At 47.3% G+C, this 19,941-nt stretch overlaps 1 protein-coding gene across 3 annotated transcripts in view; it reads right to left on the bottom strand.

Annotated features, from left to right (window-relative positions):
• The window catches only part of MAP2K6 (mitogen-activated protein kinase kinase 6), a 53,394-nt gene that overhangs the window by 1,011 nt on the left and 32,442 nt on the right, over nucleotides 1–19,941 (bottom strand). For 2 of the 3 annotated variants that reach the window (XM_084491753.1, XM_084491754.1), the window contains 2 exons: nucleotides 18,671–18,716; nucleotides 14,625–15,275 (listed from right to left, as the gene is read on the bottom strand). In XM_084491753.1, the coding sequence (XP_084347879.1) occupies nucleotides 15,198–15,275; nucleotides 18,671–18,716 (124 nt within the window). In that variant the 3' untranslated portion in view covers nucleotides 14,625–15,197. Of the gene's footprint in view, nucleotides 1–14,624; nucleotides 15,276–18,670; nucleotides 18,717–19,941 lie in introns of those variants that run through there. The other variant, XM_084491755.1, reaches the window with a different exon arrangement.

Below are 19,941 nucleotides of genomic sequence, written 5' to 3'. Positions count from 1 at the left end.
AGCCCTCAGCCCTCGGCACGGAGAAGCCCTGGCAGCGGGGGTGCCCCTGGCAGCCACCACCCCCCGGCCTGGCGAGCGCCAGCCCTGCTCCCTGCAGCTGGCAGCGGTGGGAGGGCAGGCTGGAGGTGTGTGGACAGGCACTTTGGGGACTAATTTTAGCTTTCTGTTGTCCTGCCTTTCCCTTTCTCACCCAGGACGTCTGGACTGCTGACACCGATTGACTGGCTGATGCTCCAAACCGCTGCGCTAACATCACACATACGCGACGAGGGGAACGCGGCCCAGCTAGCTGGCCCAGCGGTGGAGTTTATAAAACAGCCAAATGGAAGCCAAAAGACTCGAGTTTAATCCCTCCAGTTAAGTCATCTAGATTCCTTCTCGCCACCAGCCATCTGATCTCAATCAACAAATCTTGGCCTTCGTTTCCTAACCTAACCGAGTCCCAGTGCTGAAGCCTGAAGTGATCTGCATGCAAACTGCTTTAGTAGTAATACCTTCAAGAGGGATTTATTATTATTATTATTATTATTATTATTATTATTATTATTATTATTATTATTATTATTATTATTGCTATTGCTATTAATATTACTATTATTTCCCAAAAGCACTCTAATGTGAAAGTGGTATGCAAACAAGAAAGGTGTCAGTAAGGTTTGCTGTCAGTAATTTGTAAGCACTGTAATTTTCTTCCATTCATTTTTAACATCTATAGCTATTAAGAGTATATTGAAATAGATGTACTAACGTGAATATATTGTATTACAAATATATAATACCCAATCATTGAGTATTAAAATGGCATGCTTTTTATGACTAGAAATACTTCCAATTTGTCTGTTCCTCTCATAACATTACCAGGATTTTGTAAGCAGATCAAACTTGGACTGCTCTGTCCACATCTTTAACATCAGTAAGCAGCATCACCTCTAGCTGCAAGATACACTTATGAAACTCTGCAATACTTTGTTTTCAGCATCGTCCAACACACACTCCAGCACCAGAGAGCCAGAGCACCAGACCTGTAACCAGAAGTGTGCTGGAGTGGTAAAATATTGGCTTTATAGCAGGGAACACCAGGGCAATTCCAGAGAGCAGAGCCGACGGCTGCATCGGCCAGCTCAGAGACAGCTCATGGCCAAGAACACGGACACTGCTGATGCTGCAGGAGCTCCTGGGGGGCTCAAAGCAAAGGGCTTCATTCAGCATATTTGCATTTTGGAAGTAAATACTGCTGCATGCCCAGAAGGAATCCCAAATGTGGGGAGAAAAGAGAAGAAGGAGGAGGCAGGAACACTGCGCTGCTCTGCCTGTGCCAGCTATGAGCACGTTTTTCATGATGCAGAGAAGATGGCAGAGCAGCTCATGCCAAGAACAAGTGTGTGTCACCTCAAATACTCTTTTTTCCATGCCCCTTTCATTAAACCCGATCGCCAAATTTCCCATGCCTTGTCATAGCCCCAAAGAAATGAAGTGGCAGAGGAGTCAACCTGCACAGAAAGACCTGTGTTTGAAGGGCACCGTGTACGGAAAAAAATCCTGCAGGTTCTCCTGATCTTTGGTCCGCAGTCCTGCATGGTGCTTACTGTAGAGGAATATTAGGGAGATGCCATTTGTCAGGCCAAAATGCTTCCCAGCAAAAGTCAGGATTCACAACTGGATTCCAGATACTCAAGGCTATCTTTAGCAAGCGGAGTTGTGAAACATCTCTTCAATTTTGCCATCTCTCATGACTACAAACTGTTTATACCTCAACATTATTTTTTTCCTTATCATCTCTGTCCACTTCCAGCAAGCACCAAGCACAACCCAAATGAGGGAGCAGCCAGGGGCCGAGGTACTTTCCACAGGGACAGGGATGTGACTCCCCGAGAGCCACTTGCTATGCCGGAGGATTGGTCACTCTTGTGCCACTTGAAGAGAAATATATCCACAAAACTGCACAGACATTCACCTGCAACTGCTGAGAACCCAGTGCCAGCCCTACAAGTGCTTACAATTGACCTACAAGTCACGTGCAGTGTGAGCGAATCAGTTTCCTCCCTTCAGGAAAGCAGACCAAAGAGGGACCATTTCAAGGCATGTTTCAGTGTGGACATACAGTTAAGTAACATCTTGTCCAGGGCTGGAGCTCCTGTTCAGCTGCAGACCCTCAGCTTTCACTCCTCCTCATTTCAATGTGACATTACCTGTGATAATGCAGGAGCTTATTTCACAATTTCTTTTTCTGAACATGCACGAGATACTATGTAGTAGCAAGGGACACAGAGGGAACAAGATATGCCATTTTGCCAACTAAAATAATTGTATTACAAAGCTCAGTCCGGCTTACATTATTGTGCTGTGCTCAATCAAACACTATCCCAAAGGTGCACACGTATCTCCAGACTATTTTAGGGGCTGGCAGCTGCTTCAGTACACTTACTCTTTTTTATTTTTTTATTTCTTCATCTTGGGGCTTTTAAAATTGATGGGAGGCTGAAGGCAAGAGCTGATGCATTGTAGATGACAACAAAAGAGGCTCCATAAAATTGCTTTTGGCATCTCGTGTGCGTTCCGTCTACATCTTATAAATTACCACTGCATTTCAGTGATAAAAATAGTTTTGTATTTGGAATTGATTACAGTGAGATAAAGTTCTAATAAAAAAAAAAAAAGTACTGATGCATAAATATTCTGAACATACAAGGGTAATTCGATTTGATAAAATAGAAGTAGGGCTCTTAATTTCTTTTAAACGGAACACGCATCCACACACGCATACCACAGCGCAGATGAAACTTCAGCAGCTGTTTTACTTAGGATTCCCAGAAATGGTTATGTGCCTCTTGTAGCTCTTCTCTCCAGACGTTTTTATGGCGATCTCCATGTCACCGGCGTTCTCATCCCCGATGCCGGGTAACGTTCCCCTGCAATCTGAACATGTTCAGCCCAGGACACTGCGCTTTCTGCTATGCAATAAACATCGATCCCTTTCCTGTGCCCTTAAGGGTGATCATATTAAGTAGGCTATTTTTATTTAGTTCGTTCCTTAGCGCATCAGCTCTGCAACCAGTGCTTTTGCCTTAACTGGGACTGCAGGATCAGCAGAGGGAGCTGATATATTGTTTTCAGCAATTCTTATATAAATGGAAGCATCACTTTATTTACATGAAAAAGAGGGAAATAGCTGTTCATATTTCAGTACGACCCAGACCAGCATGCTTTACTCAAGCAAAATGCTATTTGACTTCGACTAATAAATTAAGGGTGAAAATTGGCTCTGCATCATGACAAATGCATAGTTAACCTTTAAAGAAACATGAGGCTTAATTGCAGATAATAGGGCTGGATGAAGGACCTGGTGAAGCCAGAGCAAAGCACCAAGGCTGATTTGCTGAGCCCCCCACCCACTCCAGCACTGGTGCAAGACTCTGCCCTCAGGCATAAGCAAGCCTCCAAGTCCCCAGCCCCTGCAGCTCACGCTGGTGTCAGCCCAACCCCGAGACCTGCACCCGCAGAGGCCGTGTCCGCTCGCAGCCCTCTGCACCCCCCATCCAGGCTGGAAAGAGGCTTTTTGGGGGGGCAGGAAGCCATCTCCTCTGGTCCCACCAGCGCCCTGCCAGAGTCGCGGCGGGGGCCGGGGCTCGCGCCTTTGATGTGGGCTGGACGGGATGTGGATGCGTCTGCTCGCGCCAGCCGCGCTAGCCGAAGCGCAGAAAGAAAAACCGACGGCAGAAAGGCGATTGTTTCTGTAGAGCAGCTTGAGCATTCCTCAGTTCTCAATAATGTACGATAAGCTGTTACGAGTGCCTTAAAAATCTTCCATATGAATAGTAAAAGCTGTACAAAATGTGTTCCCAGCAACTATTTCATGGTCCCGGGTCGTGCTTCCACAGGGTAAATGCAGGTAGACTGACAGCATGTTATTTTTAAATTTCATTTATTTATTTTTGTGTACATTTTTCTTAATTTGACTGACATAGCATTGCTATAAAGATGCCCTGCTCTTTGAATATTTAATCCAAGACCACTAGTTCAAGTGTGGTTATGAAAAGTCACGGCAAACATATGACTGGAAAGAGGTGGTTGGTTTTGACTTCCAGGCAGTTGTTTGAAGCATTTCTTAGATGCACACAATATTCAGCAGAACACACGCACACACAGTGCTGAGTTTAACACACACACACGCGCACACACACATCTGGAAAACGGTTACAGTGGTTGAAGTTTCAAAAGGTGTACTGTCCCCTTCTCTCAGCAGCAGTGATAAACCTTTGGATATCCTGAGAAATAAAATTGAAGCGTAGTAAAGAAGATTAACTTATTCCACCAGCAGGGTACTTTTTTTTTTTTTTCAAGTTAAATATATTCTCCCAATCTTTTTTTTTTTTTTTTTTTTTTTTAAATGAAGAGGGCAGAGGGAAAGGTCCTGGGGCAGCCAGGGTTAAAGAATACCAGTTCAATTGTTCCACCAATGTCCTTAATCCAGTACAACACGGATCCTAAAAGCATCTCATTAAAACAACATCATTAAATAAAAGCCTATCTAATGTTACGCACATGGTCCTACTGTCAGTTTCCTACTATTTATCATCTTCATAGTACGAGGAACGGCTTTGAGATGAATGAAGACAACACAGGTTAGGAGAAGTGCTTCAGAGAGCACGGATGTGAAGCCATAGGGCCAGCAGCCGGAGGACCACCGATGTGCTCTGGAGCACGAGGGCACTCAGGGGCTCTGCAGTGCCTGCCTGCCTCCTGTGGGAATTTTGCCTGCCTCCAACGTGCAGTTTTGCCTGGCTGCAAACCTCATTTGGCACTGGGGAGAACCCAGGCGGCATCTCACGAAGACGACAGCACCTGCTTTCTGCTCAGTAAACCCCCAGCATGTGTTCACCAGCGCTGGCCAAGCCAGGGCGAGAAGTGCGGGGACTCAGAGCTTCCCATCCCCATCCACCCTCACCCAAAGCTACAATTTGGGGTCTGGCATTAGAATGTGGACACTTTTGATTCTCATGAGCTCCGGCGAGCTGCCCTGTGCCACACACTCCCTCGCAGCCAGAGGGGTTGTGTGAGGTGACGGGCTGCCGAGCAGCAGCGAGCGCTGCGGAGGAAGCAGGCCAGCAAAGACTTAGACAACAAAAACAAACACGAAGCAATTAAAAGAAGGATGGGAGATGCGGTCTGATGCGCTTTTGCCAAGAAATAAATATTTTACATTGCCCTTTTTGAAAACACTCGCTTTGTGTTTTTTAAATCTCCAAAATGGCAGCTGCTCGCGGCACCCACCCCTGCACACACACACACCCCAACACACACACGCTTCCAGCCTTGGAGAGCTACCGGATTTACTTCGAGACGAGTTCCTGGTGCATTTTGACAATTTACTTTGAGGCAAGTTATTCTCAAGAAGGCAAAGTTCATGCGTGGCTTTGACAGCTCCACTTTCTCACAAATGGTATTTGAAAAGCAGAAAGCAAATGAGGGCCAAAGCTCCATTTAAAGTTCACCTCAGATGCCTGAAAAGCATTTATACCCACATCCTTCTGAGGTCCCTGCTTTATGAACTTCTAATGAATTCCACATTCTGCTACCCAACGTTTCTTATACATAGGGGGAAGAAAAAACAAACCAGAAAACCAATGCAAGCTGTTAGGAAACAGATGCACCACAGCAAGGCCGGGGAGGCTTCGGAAGCAGCAGAGCAGCAAGGCACCTTTGCGGAGAGGGGGAACGGGAGGAAAAGAACAAAAAGCATGTATTTGTGAGATGCCAGTCCTTACAGACTCACACAGGGCACACATAGAGGATTTTGTCTCCTACAGAGCAAGCACAGCCTCTCGTGGGCAGGACTCACGGCCTCCTCACCAGGGCAGGTGTTTAGCCAGAGGCAGGCCTCAGCACCTCATTGCCCCGAGGGCTGACACAAAACTCCAGGCTTTTTTCTGACGAGGCTCAGACAAACCCAGGCCATCATGAGCCAGGTGTTATTCCTCAGGTGGAAAACGATCCTTTTCTTGGAATTCCAGTGCGCTGCTGGTTAACAAAGCCGCGGCACTGAGCGTTCATGGCAGCTAAACTGACCCTGGTGCAAGTCAATGCCCTCCTGAAGGAACAACTACAACCCGACCGGTGCTTTTCCTATTAAAAACGACAGTAAAAAAGTGAATAGGCTTATTCAGAATACTCCAAGACATTGAAAGAAAAAGTGAAAAATGCTTTTGTATTAAAAAAAAAAAAAAAAAAAAAAAAAGCTTGCTTATCTCCATCTCCAATTCCAGAGCAAACCAGGTCACTAAAAGAAAAACTGAGATGCTCTATATATAATTTAAAATAATAATTAGCCACCTACTGACACTTGCTGTCCCAGCTGTCAGGAGATACTAAAGTGATTCCATATAGCTTGAGGGCAGGCTGGGAGACACCTTCAGCACATCTTGGGTAGTACCAGGAATGGATAAATAATAAATAATAAGAACATGAGAAAGAATAATCAGCTTTCCATATGTGAGGAAAAGAAGAGACTTTCACAGTTATGAAATAAATGATGGTACTGGGGAAAAAAATAAAATAAAAAACACCCCAAAAATAAAATAAAATGAAACATAAAACAAAACAAAACAAAATAAAATAAAATAAAATAAAATAAAATAAAATAAAATAAAATAAATAAAATAAAATAAAGTAAGGACTTGCATTACAGTAGGTTGGAAGTCTTCCCTTTTTAATGTGTTCAAAACACAGTTGCTTTGCCTGTGTCTTCTTCAACACCAGCAGACCACTGGGAAGTGGTTGCTTTTCCATTCAGCTCAGTTATTTTTTATTTTTTTTAGTGAAAGTACATAGAAATATCCTTGTTACATACTTCCCACCATTGCAAAAAAGCACATTTCACACGCAGAGTGACAGAAATGCTAGAAATTTCATATATTTTGATGCCAAACATGGATCTTCACGAATAAAACTGTCATTCCTTAAATTGAAGATTTTGGACATTTTTAGACAGCTTTTTTTTTTTTTTTTTTCTGTGAGAAATGACAAGTTTTACTCCAGCATATCCCCAGTTTGCAAGACGCTACATGTAGCAGCTTCCCCCCGGTGTATTGCTGTTGAAAAACAAACGCCAAATTCCCACCGTTTTGCATGTTGTGACGATTTCCAGCAGCCCCGCTGGCACGGTGACAGCCATCACCAAACACAAGCCCTCGATTCACTGTTATGGAGAAAGAGAAATGGTGGCAGAGCTCTGGAAATGCACTACATACCTAGATTTATGGGGAATTTCGGAGCCACATCCTGGGTTTGGTGATGTTGTACTTTGTACCGGGCTATTTTCTGTCTGTAGAGCCCCGATCTGAGTTAAGACCACCATGCAGCATGGACTATGTTATCAGATATTTATGGAAGACTCATGACTAACTCTGGGCAAAATGTGGATGGGGAGCTCTGCAGCTGCACCTGTAGATGTGAAAATTCGATCCTGACTTAACAGCTACAGCGCAGGCTGTAATTTATCTTTAAACACACCTTTTTGGCTCTTACAAGGCACTTAATCTACATCTCTTCCCTCTGGCTGCCTAAATCAAGGACACCTGGTCCTTTCTGACTCTTCACTGTACCCTTCCTGGAAAAAAAAAAGAAAAAAAGAAAAAAAAAACAGCAGACAACTGTGTTGAGAAATACCAAAGACTTTCAGCTATTGTTCCTGGACACCCCAAGACGGCTGAAAGCTCTTAACTAGAGGAACAGACAGCAAAAGGAGATGTGGCAGACCCCAATACCTCCATCACACGCAACCCTGGGGAAAATCCATCTCCCTACATTTTTGGGGGCTGCGGGCACACCTGCTGCCAGACTGTTTTCCATCTCTCAGAGTTGGCCGCCTCTTGCCATAGCGCTTATCTCCATCCGCGTTTGGCACAACTTGGTTCGTAGCCTTGCATGAAGGGTCAAGGCATTTTAGAAAGACCACGGACTGATCTCCTATTTTCTCAAAAAGAATAAAAATCTGGGGCAAAATCAGAATGAATTAGGATAAACCCTGAGCTGGCCTGAATTCTCCCTGTATGAGAAACCAAACACAAACCTTCCTGATTGGTTCAGCAATACTTGGGGCGGGTGTGCTTATCCTTTATTTTGAAATTACACTATTCTGAGCTTCCTGGATTTAACTGGGCCCAAAAGCGAAAGTAACATACCAAAATACCCTGAAATAAACTTCTAGGAAGGGTTTTCAGGTCTGGCTAAAACCACACAGCTTTGGAAATTGCCGAAAGCTGTCTGATCTTTTGAGATTTCCATCTCTATTTCCAGCGCACATAAGACACTTCCAAGCATTTCCCAGCTTATCCTCGCGGCGCTTCGCAGCCGCTGGAGTCGTGCCCCATCGTTTAGAGAAACCCAAGAGCCTTTCGAGGAAGGAAACACCGCCCGGCCCACAGCCTGGCTGCCGGCAAGGGCAAGCCGCCGTGCCGCGAGGCTGCTGCAACTCTGGAGCTGCTCCGCTTCCAGGAAGGGATTTTTAATGGGATGGCAGTGAAGCATGAGAGCGTGTCAGAGAGCAATCCAACAGCCCAGGGAAGCTCTCGCTTGGGCTGGATACCCGCAGGATAGCGAGGCCTTGGCTGTGGCTTCCCGTGGGCAGGCGCTGGATAAGAGGCAGGCAGCGCCGTCCTCTCCCAAAGCGCTCCGCGGAGAGCTGGCCGGAGGCCCCTATCCCTTGCCTTCACTCCGCCCAACCGCCTAGAAAAAAGGCTGCTAGTAAAATCCCAGACAGTAAAACGCAAAATGTAACAGTGACCAAGATGTAAGGGGTCGATGGAGGCTAAGAGCTTTCTAGCAACCCAGGAGTGCACTAAAGGAGGCCGTGTAATAAACGTCACGAGCCACAGTCGTTCCTGGGAACAGCACTGCCCGCAGCATGGCTCTCTGCAGAATTCACTTGCCCCTGTGGCCAGTAAATTAGATATTCCCATTTTTCAGTTAGTTATAAGCCACCTGAAAATGTTTATCCTCTTCTTTCTCAGCTACAGAAGCCTTCCCAAGCTTTTCCCATCATCTATGCCCAAGGAATCTCACTGACAAGCTTGAGAGGGGAAGCAGCAAAGCACGAGGCCATGCAGCAGGCAACAAGCACTGGTTCACTTGCAGTTTTTCCCAGTCATTTTATTTTGAGTTTTAAATTTTGTTTCCCTTGCAAGAAGTGGGGACGCAGTGGCCATCTGGGACACGTGACAAAACGCATGCCCTAAATCCATTCCTCTCTGTCTGCTTCACTCTTCTCCACCACCTCCAGACCTTCCTTGGCAGAGGGGACCAAGACCAGCTGCCTAGCAGAGGACTTATTTTGTCCCTATGCCATTAAAACCACCCTTGCAGTTTACTATACTCTCTTTAGAGTCCTCTTCATTTCTACAGCACACAAACCTTTGTGTCCAGACCACCGGCGCCACCACCTCCTAGCTGTGCTTATGCTCACCTACAAATAAATAAAGGCTGTGATTAAAATGAGCTTTTTTTCTTGCCCTCCTTAACAACAAAATCAACTGCTGTTGTGGCGTGGGGTTACACGAAGGAGCTGCATTCTTTCAACCTGCAACAGAGATAAGTACAGTGCATAAAGCATCTCTTCCAGCCACTGTCCGGGAGTGAATGTCAGTATGCTGCATAGCTCTGGCCTGCCAGAGCACACGTCAAATTTCATAGTATCCATCTGCTCCAGTAAAGGCTGAGCTGAAATATTAATTAGGAGATCTGATCCCTTCTCACCAGAAACAATCTGGATTTTATAGCTCAGCCAGAGGCCAGAGAAGCAGACAAAGCTCTGCGATACATCCTTTGCTGCTGGTTAAAGGCTTTCAAGGAAACAACCAACTTGGGGGAGAGGACACAGGCTGTAAAACACATGGACATCTGGTCTGTTATGTCCACCCTTCGTCTGCCCCAAGCTCAGCCCCCTCCTCCTAAGTGCATGTTCAGAACAGAGAGAGATGACTCCTCTAACATAAACAGCTATAATATGGCAATAAAGATTAATGAGTAAAACTTGCCATTTTATGTATAATCCGCGGGGATTTACAATCATTAATCTTTATTAGTGTGTAATAACTGTTTAGACAGTAAGGACAGATTCTCAGCTGGACAAAACTGGCCTTTTTCCAGCAAAGCCAATGGAGCAATGCCAGTTTACACCCTCCATGACCCTAGCTCTAAATGAGACCCATCCCCATCTGCAGGAATCATATCGCTAGCAGTATTTCCCCAACAGCGGGAGCAGATCAGTGAAGGCAACTATTTGTCTTTCTCTGTATCTGAAAAAGAGAGCCGCATGAGTCCAGGAAGCTCAACAATAGACATGTCAATAAACATGAGGAAATTCAATGAAAAAGCAACAGCAACAAAAGGAACCCCAAGGAGCAGGGAAGTGGATGATTTTTGAGGCAAGACTATAAGATCTGGTTTGGCAGGAGCGTAACTAAGAGGGATGTAGCAATCTTTGGCATGTGAAAGAGTGAAAGCACCAAGACAGGCTCCCAGAGTTCCTCTAAGAGGAACAAGATGGAAGAGAGAGAAAAAAAAGAGCATCTTGGCTGGCTTTTCTGAGAGAGGAGTTTGGGTTTTGTTTTTAATAAAAAAGAGGTCTATTAAACAAGGGAGCTGGTGGGAACCTTGTCTGAACTACATCAGACCAGCCACTAAAGCAATGCTGCGTTGGCCGAGCAGGATTTCCTCTTCCAAAATGTCTAGGAAAGAAGGGAAACGTGCAGGTACATACTTAGCTTCCTGCAGACACGGAGAAATCCTGGCTAAGGGTGGCAGTGCCGGTGTTCTTGCCCTTGGAACTGGGCACGGCACTGCCACAAGGTGCACCTAACACTGACCCAACAGGCACACAACCACCTCCTTACACGGCTGTTAAAGAACTGGGAGCTCAACTTAATATTTTAAGATCCACTTCTGACCTACCAAATGCCTTCCCCGCCGCACAGGGGAGGCCTGCTGCCCCCAGAACTGATGGTCCCTCCTCTGCAACAAGTCGGAGATGCCTCCTTCATTGCCAGGAAGCCCAACAAAAGGCAGGAAAAATGCAGAAATACAGTACGTGGATATCTGTGTAGTTCTGTACACCTGGAAAATCTCCAGAGAAGATGGGCCTTGCACCCACTGCAGCAGCAGGAACCTGGCATTTAAAAACAGTAACCAGCAAATGCCCTCCGATATCTCCATTAAATTTAAGGGACCATCAGGGTCCCAAAAAGTAGCTTTCAGGCTTGCCACAGTTCAAGGCAACATGCAGGAGGTTCCAGGCACATCAGGAGCTGTAAGGAATTTGCATGTCAGAGGAAAAAAGCGGAACATCATGCCCCTGTGGTCTCCCTCTTCCTGCCATGAGGATGGGCCGTGCATGTCTCCTGCAGCCCCACAGCCGCTGCTGTGGCTGAGCAGAGAGGAGCAGAGATTAGCAGAGAGGAGCAGAGAGGCCCTCGCTGCTCTGCAAATGCTGGAATTAATTCCCACTGCTGGTCCAGGCCACAGCTCGGTGCTGAGCTCCGGGCAGCTTTCCTCTCCTCTTTGCTCCCTGGTGTGTTTTGGTTTGTTTCAGGTCCATGGCATAAGACCTGCTTCTTTCGCACTTTAAATATCCTGACTCAGGACAATCTAACACCCTGCGTGCTGCCCACAGTGCTGTCAGAAACAAAAAAAGCCTTTTGGAAAACAGCTTCAGCTCAGCAGCATGACTGGTCGGGGGGCACGGTGGTTAGGAAGGGCTTGATGTCCCTGAATTCATGCCTGCCACAGGCCAACCTGTACTCATGTTATAGTCTAACAAGATTTTGAGTATTGACCAAAGCCTTTTCATCTTTACAGAGCTCACAATCAAAGGAAAGAGAAAAGAGCCTGATTTTTGTCTTACAACCCAGCATGTTTCCAGCTTTTAAGCACGCAGGAGTCCCTGGCTCTCCTCCCTGCACTGAGGCCACCGGCTCAGGCTTCTCTCTAAGAAAACCCTGGATCAGGCCAAGCTTTGTGTCCACACATGCTACAAGAGATGCAGAGGCAGAGCCTCCACAGGGCTCTCCTGCCGTGAGTACCTTCCGCAGTGGTGATCACGCGGATCGCTGCTTTTACTCACGCTGGTCACAAGGATTCACACTTGCTCCGGGCTGACGTAAATGACTTTTAAAGGAACAAAGTGATGGAGAATCAAGAGGGAAGTGAAGTGATTTGTTGCATGTTCTATTGTAATGTCATTAAAACAAAGGGATTAGACGGCCCAAGCACTGCAAGAGCAAAAAGCATAAAAGAAAGCACTCAGCATGTAGTGTTGAGGCATGCAGGAATCGTTTTAGAGGGTTACTAGCTGCAGACAACACTGACATTAATTTTCTATTGGAAAACGCTGGTGACATTAATATCTGCTATTAATACTGAACTTTGACAGTATCTCATAAATTCAACCTGTCAATTACAATGGCACTGAAATAAAGGTGCTGTGAGGTCAAGGAGATGCGGTGTCCAAACGAGACTTATATTCCAGGAGAAAAGCAGCAAAAACAATCTTTAACAAAAGCATCAGATCCATATGTAGGAAAACCAAAGGGTGGTTTTAAATGTCATGTTTTTCAAAGCGAGAATTGATGCTGGAACCAACTCTATAAACTGGCTGGCCGGACTTTCAGCTGCAGCTGAGGACAATCAATCAAAACAGCTCTGTGACTCTGAGAAAGTGAGAGAGAGAAAACACACACACACACCATGGAATATGAGAGGGCAGATTATGAGCCATGCGAGGCCTTTTAAAATTACACTGTGAAGTAAAACATCTTTTGTGTTTCATCCGCAACGAAATGTGACCTGAAAGGTTCTCCTTGACATGAAGTGGAATACGGAGCCCATCGTTACTGAGGCTTGGGCAGGCTCACGAAGCACAGGCTGAGGAAGGGGAACCTCCACCCCAAAGCCTGCTCGACCCGTGAGCTCTTTGCAGCAAGGAAACTCCTGCACCTTGACCCCTGCGAGCCCGCCTCAATCCACCCCGCTCCGCAGCAGAGGGGCACAAGGATCAATGAATCCTCAGGAGCAATTCACCCCGTCCCCTTTGATGCTGGCTGCAGGGCAGAGCAGCACAGGTTTAGGGTTCACAGCCACCTCTGTGGGCACCACCAGCCACGGCCGTGACGGTGACAGCGGCAGCCCAGGCACTGGCGGTGTCTGCACCTCTTCGAAGTGGTTGGCACGTCCCTAGTGCTAGCAGTACCGCTGCTCGGGGATCCCTGCTCCAAACACTGCCCTCCTCGTTGGCCTTTCCAAGGGGTCGCTTCCCAGGTGGATGCTCAGGCTAGTCCAGAAGCCCAACCTACTCCAACGGAGACCAAAGCCACTAAAATGGGAGAGAAAGGGTAGGGTCCCAGGCTGAATTACACCCCGTGCAACTGAGACGTTGCAGGGCAAGGCATGCTTCCAGTTGGGATTTGGCTCCAAGAGCCTGTGCAGAAGTGATGGGTGGGGAAGGGAAGCACGCAGAGGGGCACAAGGCACGCACGCTGCAGCTCAGTCGCACACAGGCACTCCCCTTTGCAGGGCTGTGGGAAGGAGCCACAGGCAAAGGCAAAGGCCTGAGAGACGAGCAAGGCAGCTGTGCAGGTTTGGCTCAGTCAAACCAGCATCAATCTGGAGCAAGTGGCCTTGCTCCAGACCCATGGCAATGTCTTGCAGCTCCCCCCTTCTCTAGAAAGTAACCGCCTTACCTAAAAGCAGCGTGATACACTGTCTTCCCCAACCACCCAGCCAGCCCCCGTGCTCCTGCCCTTGGCTCGCAGCTTTTCTCGGAGGACCTGGCCAACAGCAACAAGCTCCTGGTACGGGTGGGCTGTGGTTTCCCTGCGTGGTTTTCCCGGCGGCTGCTCTCACGGGAGACACCTGCAGCCTGTGCCGGAGCCCAGCACTCCCAGCTGCCTTCAGCATCCCGACCAGCGCTGGACACGACCCAAACCGCACGCCGGCACAGGCTCCAGGGGAGCTCGCTAGCACTCCCAAAAGTCTACGGGCAAGCACGGAGGGATTGCTGCCGAGGCAGCGCCTGGAAACTCGCGCCGAGATATCCCTGCTATGCAGACTGTTGGCCTTTCCCATCTGGAGAAGGAGAGAGGAACACCCTTTTAGACCCAAAGCAGCACATCCCCAGCCTAGGTGACCCCAGACACTGCAACGCTGCTGGGCGCAAGGGCAGGCGGGGACCAGCCACTGCAGCCTCCTCCTGAACTCTGTGCAACTTACTGGACAGGCCTTTTCCCTCTGGGGCTTCGATCCCAGCCAGTCTCCCACAATATCTTCCCACCCCGGACCTCATCACCTGCCCGATAAAGCAGAGTAAGTGTGTGGGACGCAGGGCAGGGGCTTTCCCCAGGCAGGAGGCTGGCAGAGCACCGCAGGCACCAGGTTGGCCGAGCCGTGCTGCCCGGGCTCGGAGCACGGTCTCCGGAGGAGAGGAGACCTCGCGGGATGCCGGGGCCTCCCTGCCTTACAGTGACGCTGCCTCGCACCCCATGAAGGCAGCTCGAGTAGCTGAGCTGAGATCCTTGTTTATAAATTCTTTTAAAGATGCATGTTAAATATCTTCCACGACACAGACACTTCTCGTCTTTCTCTTCTCCTTTGACACCTTTACCCCAGCAAAGCCCTAGGACTATCGCTTGCTGTGGCCTCATTTAGTATCATCATCGTCACCACACATTCATCCTCATATAAAACAGAAATCTATTCCATCAAGCACTTAACATAAATATTAAAATAATGGAAGGGACAAAATATAAATCTACATACAACTTCATGACTACCATAGCACCTATTACCATGACAAAGCAAATTCTGGTTCGGGAGGAAGGGAAGGGGAATAAGGAGAAAGTTAGGAAGAGGGATTTTGACTGTCATTAAATATGTAAATCACTCTTTCAATTTTTTTTTGTTGTTTTGTTTTTGTTTTAAGGTTACCAACCTTATTAAAATTCATTTCACTAACCAGCTCGTTCTATGTCACTATGGATACCAAAGAACCCTTTTAAAAACTTCGGCGAGGCGGGGGTTTCTCAGAATAAAAACAAAACAAAACAAAACACGGCGACTTTCTGTTGGTGCTTTCATGACAAGTCCTGCCACGTGCCCCTCCCCTGCACCCACCAGTCCACAGAAGGGCAATTCATATACAAGTCCAGTTCTCAGTCTCCCAGGATGAGTTTGACAAAAGAGGCGACGTCTGTCTCTTTGGATTCGTGCAGGGTGAAGAAAGGATGTTGCTAGGAAAGAAGAGAAGAGAGAGAAAAAAAAAAGTTTATTATTCACAACACTGAGGACCAAACCTAACCCCTTTTCAGCCGGTCTTCCAGACAGTGAAAAACACTTTGTCACTAGCATCATAATATTGGGCTTTCCATGTTTCACAGCTGCAGGGAGTCTAGGAAGCCCAAGGGGCCACTTCATGGAGGCCGTGGATTCCCTCTAAACCCTGCCCTGGCTGGGAGGGCTGACCTGGGCTGCTCTTGAGGCAACAGAAGGTATTAAAAACACTGCCTCTATCCCTGCTATGTCATGCCCTTCAGCCCAAGCTGGCTCACAGCTCTGCGGTGCCCTGGGATGAGAAGCGCTGCTCCTGAGACGGCGGTTACCCACCCCACCGCGCACCAGCTCCAACGGGAGCAAGGGAAAAAGCCTTGCAGGAAGGCTGACTGCAGTGGGTTTTCCCTCAGCTTCCTGCTTTATCTGTGTATTTACCCTCTGGTGACTTCTGAGTCTCATTTCTTCCCTGCAATTGCTCCTGCTCGCAGCAGGAGATGGCTACTTTACCCCGAACCGCCGCAGAGAGGAAAGCCATCCCGGCTGGAAAGCCATCCGCAGCTGTATGTTTAACTACTTAATCGTGACCAACATGGGAAGACATCCTGCCAGAAAATCTTGCCTACATTTCAGCGCAAATGGAAAAATACGTGTAAGGAGAAAAAAGCCCACAGCCGAATGTCTCCCCCCCCTCCCCCAAAAAAAAAAAACAAAAAACTCCTCTCTGCCGGCACCGGTGGCTCGGTTTGCTCTCGGGGGGCTGCAACGTATCAGCTGAGATCAGCCAGCTTCCACCTGAAATCACCAAAACACACTTTCCCACACACTGTTTTGGCAGTTAATTACATTTATTTGTATTGAGGGTGTCGGAAAGGGCCAAAAGGCAGCTGGGGCCCTGTGGGGCTCACAGGCAAAGCTCTGCTGTGTGTAAAATGCTGTTGTACTTCCCATGTGCGGGCCGGGGGAGCTCACTTCGGTTCCTGACCCTCTCAATTCAAGCCAGATTTTTAAAGATATGTTGTAGTTTAGATGGTTTTTCAAAGCTGCCACCCCCCGTCACTGAGAGTTGGCTATCTCAAAGGTCATTTCTAGCAGTGGCCACACGGAGGGAGGAGAAGGGCAAAGAAAAGAGACTTTCCAAGGTGGGCTCGAGCAGAAAGTTATCCGGTGAAGAGAGGCAGCTCTGAGCAGCCGGGAAGCAACCCAAAGACACAGCAGCAAGGAAAAGGAAGCACAATTATGTGGGAAATCGAGTTGAAATGGGTTGAGGCAAGGATCCAGACATAATTTAAGGTCTCCCTGGGTCAAACAGTCACGGGAATTGGAGTGTCCTGAATAACTCCCAGAGAGACAGCCCAAGTGGCCTGCTGTATCATTACCCCAGCGAGATGCCACCGCCTTCACACCCGGCGAATTCACACCCAAAGCAGAGCTACCGCAGCCTGGAGGCACCCGCAGGCGTGCCACGAGTGGCAGTGGTGGCCTCCAGCCCTGTCTCAGTGAACCCAAACCCTTTGCAACGCCTGAGGCTGGTGATGGCACAAAATACCCCGTGCTGGGTGGGCACTGCTTGCTCTTGCAACGTGCAGACCACCGGGGAGGAGCCCTGCAGTAGTTTCGTGCTCTGCTTCACCTGGGGAAGTGGGTTTTTAAATGAAATTAAGCACCGGTATCAGTTTTCCTGATGCTCAAGATAGCATAGCGTCATATTTTCCATGAGAAACCTCAATTCCACAGGAAAGCAAGGGAGCAGCCTTGGTCTAAACGACAAGTCCAATCCAGTACCGCAACTTAATGCCATAAGAGAGAGAGAAGGAGAAAAAAAAAAAATAACACACAACAAAACAGCAACCCTCAACCACAGGACCTCACAACATTCATGTCAGCCATAAAATACCACAGCATTGAGATACTCTGGAGAGGTGATCCAAGAACCTAATTCAATAGAAATGCGCTCGCTTGCCAGTGGGTATTAATGCTGCAACAGACAGAGCTGCTCCGGTGAACCTTTTTGATAAAAGGCCATTTGGCAAACTTCAGAAATATGCTTAAAATATTATGTATTTATTCAATAATAATAATAATAATTAAAAAATAAATAAATAAAAAAGGGAAAAAAAAGCCATAAACCTCAGGCCTCCCTTTGTCTGAAACCAGTATTTGGGCAAACTGTGTATAAATCAGATCTATATATAGATTAATTGCATGACAGGGCCCAGCAAGAAATGCCACAGGAATCATTTACTGCTTACAACTCACTTTTGAAAGGTGTGTGGATTTCTAGCATGTCTTGTAGCCAGAGAACACCTCAAATCCTGGTGCTTTCACACTACAGAGGTCCCAGCACCTCCAAGCACACGGTCTGAGGCAGTGATGAGGCTGACCCCATGGTCAGCATCACACACATCCTACAATTATGGGGAAGAAGACACCGATGCCTGGGGATATTCTGCAGCAGTTTCCACCCCTTAACCAGAAGACTCCCTTTAGCAAGCTGTCAAGCAGATGACAGTAAAAAAGGGACCAGATACTTAGGAGCACCAGCTGTTAGGAGCATCAGGATCAACACCAGAAAGTCAGGAGTCCAGCCACAAAGCTGTGGGTATCTGGCAGAAAAATCTCATCTTAATCCCTTCTTCTTGCCAGCTCCAGCCTAGAGCTGTGTCTGAGTTTGTGCCAGTGTCTGCACTGCTGGAAGTTCATCAGCAGTTAAGTGCATCTGACCTCAACCCCCTGCACTGCTTTGCATTTCCCCAGCCATGAGTCTTTATCAGCATTTTCTTCCTCAGTTATTCCTCTGTCCTAGGCGTGCTCACAGCAAACAGTCTCTAAGCAGCAGACAAAATTCAATAACCGGAATTATTAGTCACAGACTTGTCTCTGTCCCTAACATCCAGGAATCACCCTGTCCAAAAAGTCTCCTCCGTGGCAATGAAGCTTAGCAGACCATTCAGCTCCTGCAGCCCATGTGGAGCATCCGTGCTGCAAGCATTTGGCTTCAGTGTTTGAAGCCATCACACAAACTCCAGAGGAGGATTTTACCCTTGCTAAGTGATCTCTGCAGCCTCATTCTTATCCCTTAGCAAATATGTTCACTGCTTTTACATTTTTTTTTCCCTTGATCTGACTGGTATAGCACTTGATTGACTTGATCCCCAAGAGCACTCGACTTGACTTGATCTCCGTTTTGCAGCACCTTCCTGAGACACTGAAGTGCCAGGATTCTCATATCTGTTACGAAAATTCAGATGCTGAGTATCCCAAATCACCACTCCCTATTGGAAACCCTGTCTACAGTACCTCATTATAACCCACCTCAATTTTGAACCAGTACATTGCATAATCCAGGCACACTCACCATAAGCTCTGGGTATGTTGGCCGTTCTTTGGAATTCTTCTTCAAGCTTTAATGAAAAAAATAAAAATAAAAATTAAAAGTTACATTCTTTATGAAATTTAAGCAAAGCTATAAAATTGTACCATGACAAAAGCAAGGTTTGAAGTCCTTGTAGAGTGAGTTAAATTACTCATCCATGTTAAGCAAACAGCTTAGGTCTTGAGGACACCCCCAGCCACCACAGCCTGCACACAGGCCCCAGCTGGCACACAGCGCTGGTTACACCAGTGCAGTGAGCACAAGGCCACAGATCCAGGGACACCCTATATACCAGTGTATACACCCTATATACCACTGCCTGTTGCTGGGGACCAGGCACCATCGGTCTTTTGGGTATTATCAGGTAGGTCAGCGACTGAGGGAATGGATACAGCCTCCATGCTTCTGGCTGGGCATGGTGACCGGGCGGCTCCAAAGCATGTGTACACCGATTTGTTTATCACCATGCTGTTATCAGTGGGGACGGTTCCATGGGACATCCTTTTTTTCTCCTCTCCTACAACAGATGGCTCTGGAGGGTTGTAGCTGGAAGTTATTTTGGTTTCCCTCCAGCAGAAAATAGTTTTTAAAAGACAGGACGTAATCTCTACTCACTTCCTGACAGTGTATTTAGGGGAAAGACACTTGGAGCAACTTGAAAAGATCTTCACACACGTACACGTCGGTGGCGGGGAAAAGGTGTCACACTGAGCAAAACAAAAGTGAGAACCTCGGTGATGATAAGTCGCTCCTCTGCTGGGATTTGCCGGACCCCAGAGGAAGCGGAGGACACACACTGAATAGATATTTCCTGCTTGCTGTGTGTAGCGGGCTCGTGTTTAGTGTCATGTTGTGAATGAACAGAGGAACCTAGTAACGATACGTGCCAATATTGCCGAACTGGAGGTACGGGATGTGTCACATCCTCTGAGCTCAAAAGTAGCCCAAGCTGAGATGCTAAGGTGAATTTCAAGCTTGGGCACGTCCAGAAGCACGATTTGGATATAATCCTCTTAATTTAGAAGCTCTACAAACAAAACCTTTTTTTCCGAGGTTATTAATACCAGGAAATTTGGTGACAAATTACTGAAATCCATGTAAATTTTCAGGAACAAAGCGCCGTTATTAGATCTGATGCTAGCTCAGACAGGTCACTGCAGCTTCACTGCCCCAGACAGAGGATGATGTATTCACCCTGCGACCTCCTGCATTGCAGCTAGCCTTGATACACTGACTTGTCGTGACCTGGTTTG

Source organism: Aythya ferina (assembly GCF_964211825.1).
Source record: "Aythya ferina genome assembly, chromosome: 18".
NCBI lineage: Eukaryota > Metazoa > Chordata > Aves > Anseriformes > Anatidae > Aythya > Aythya ferina.
The sequence above is the reverse complement of the archived record's forward strand: the minus strand, read 5'-3'. Positions and strand labels throughout refer to the sequence as shown.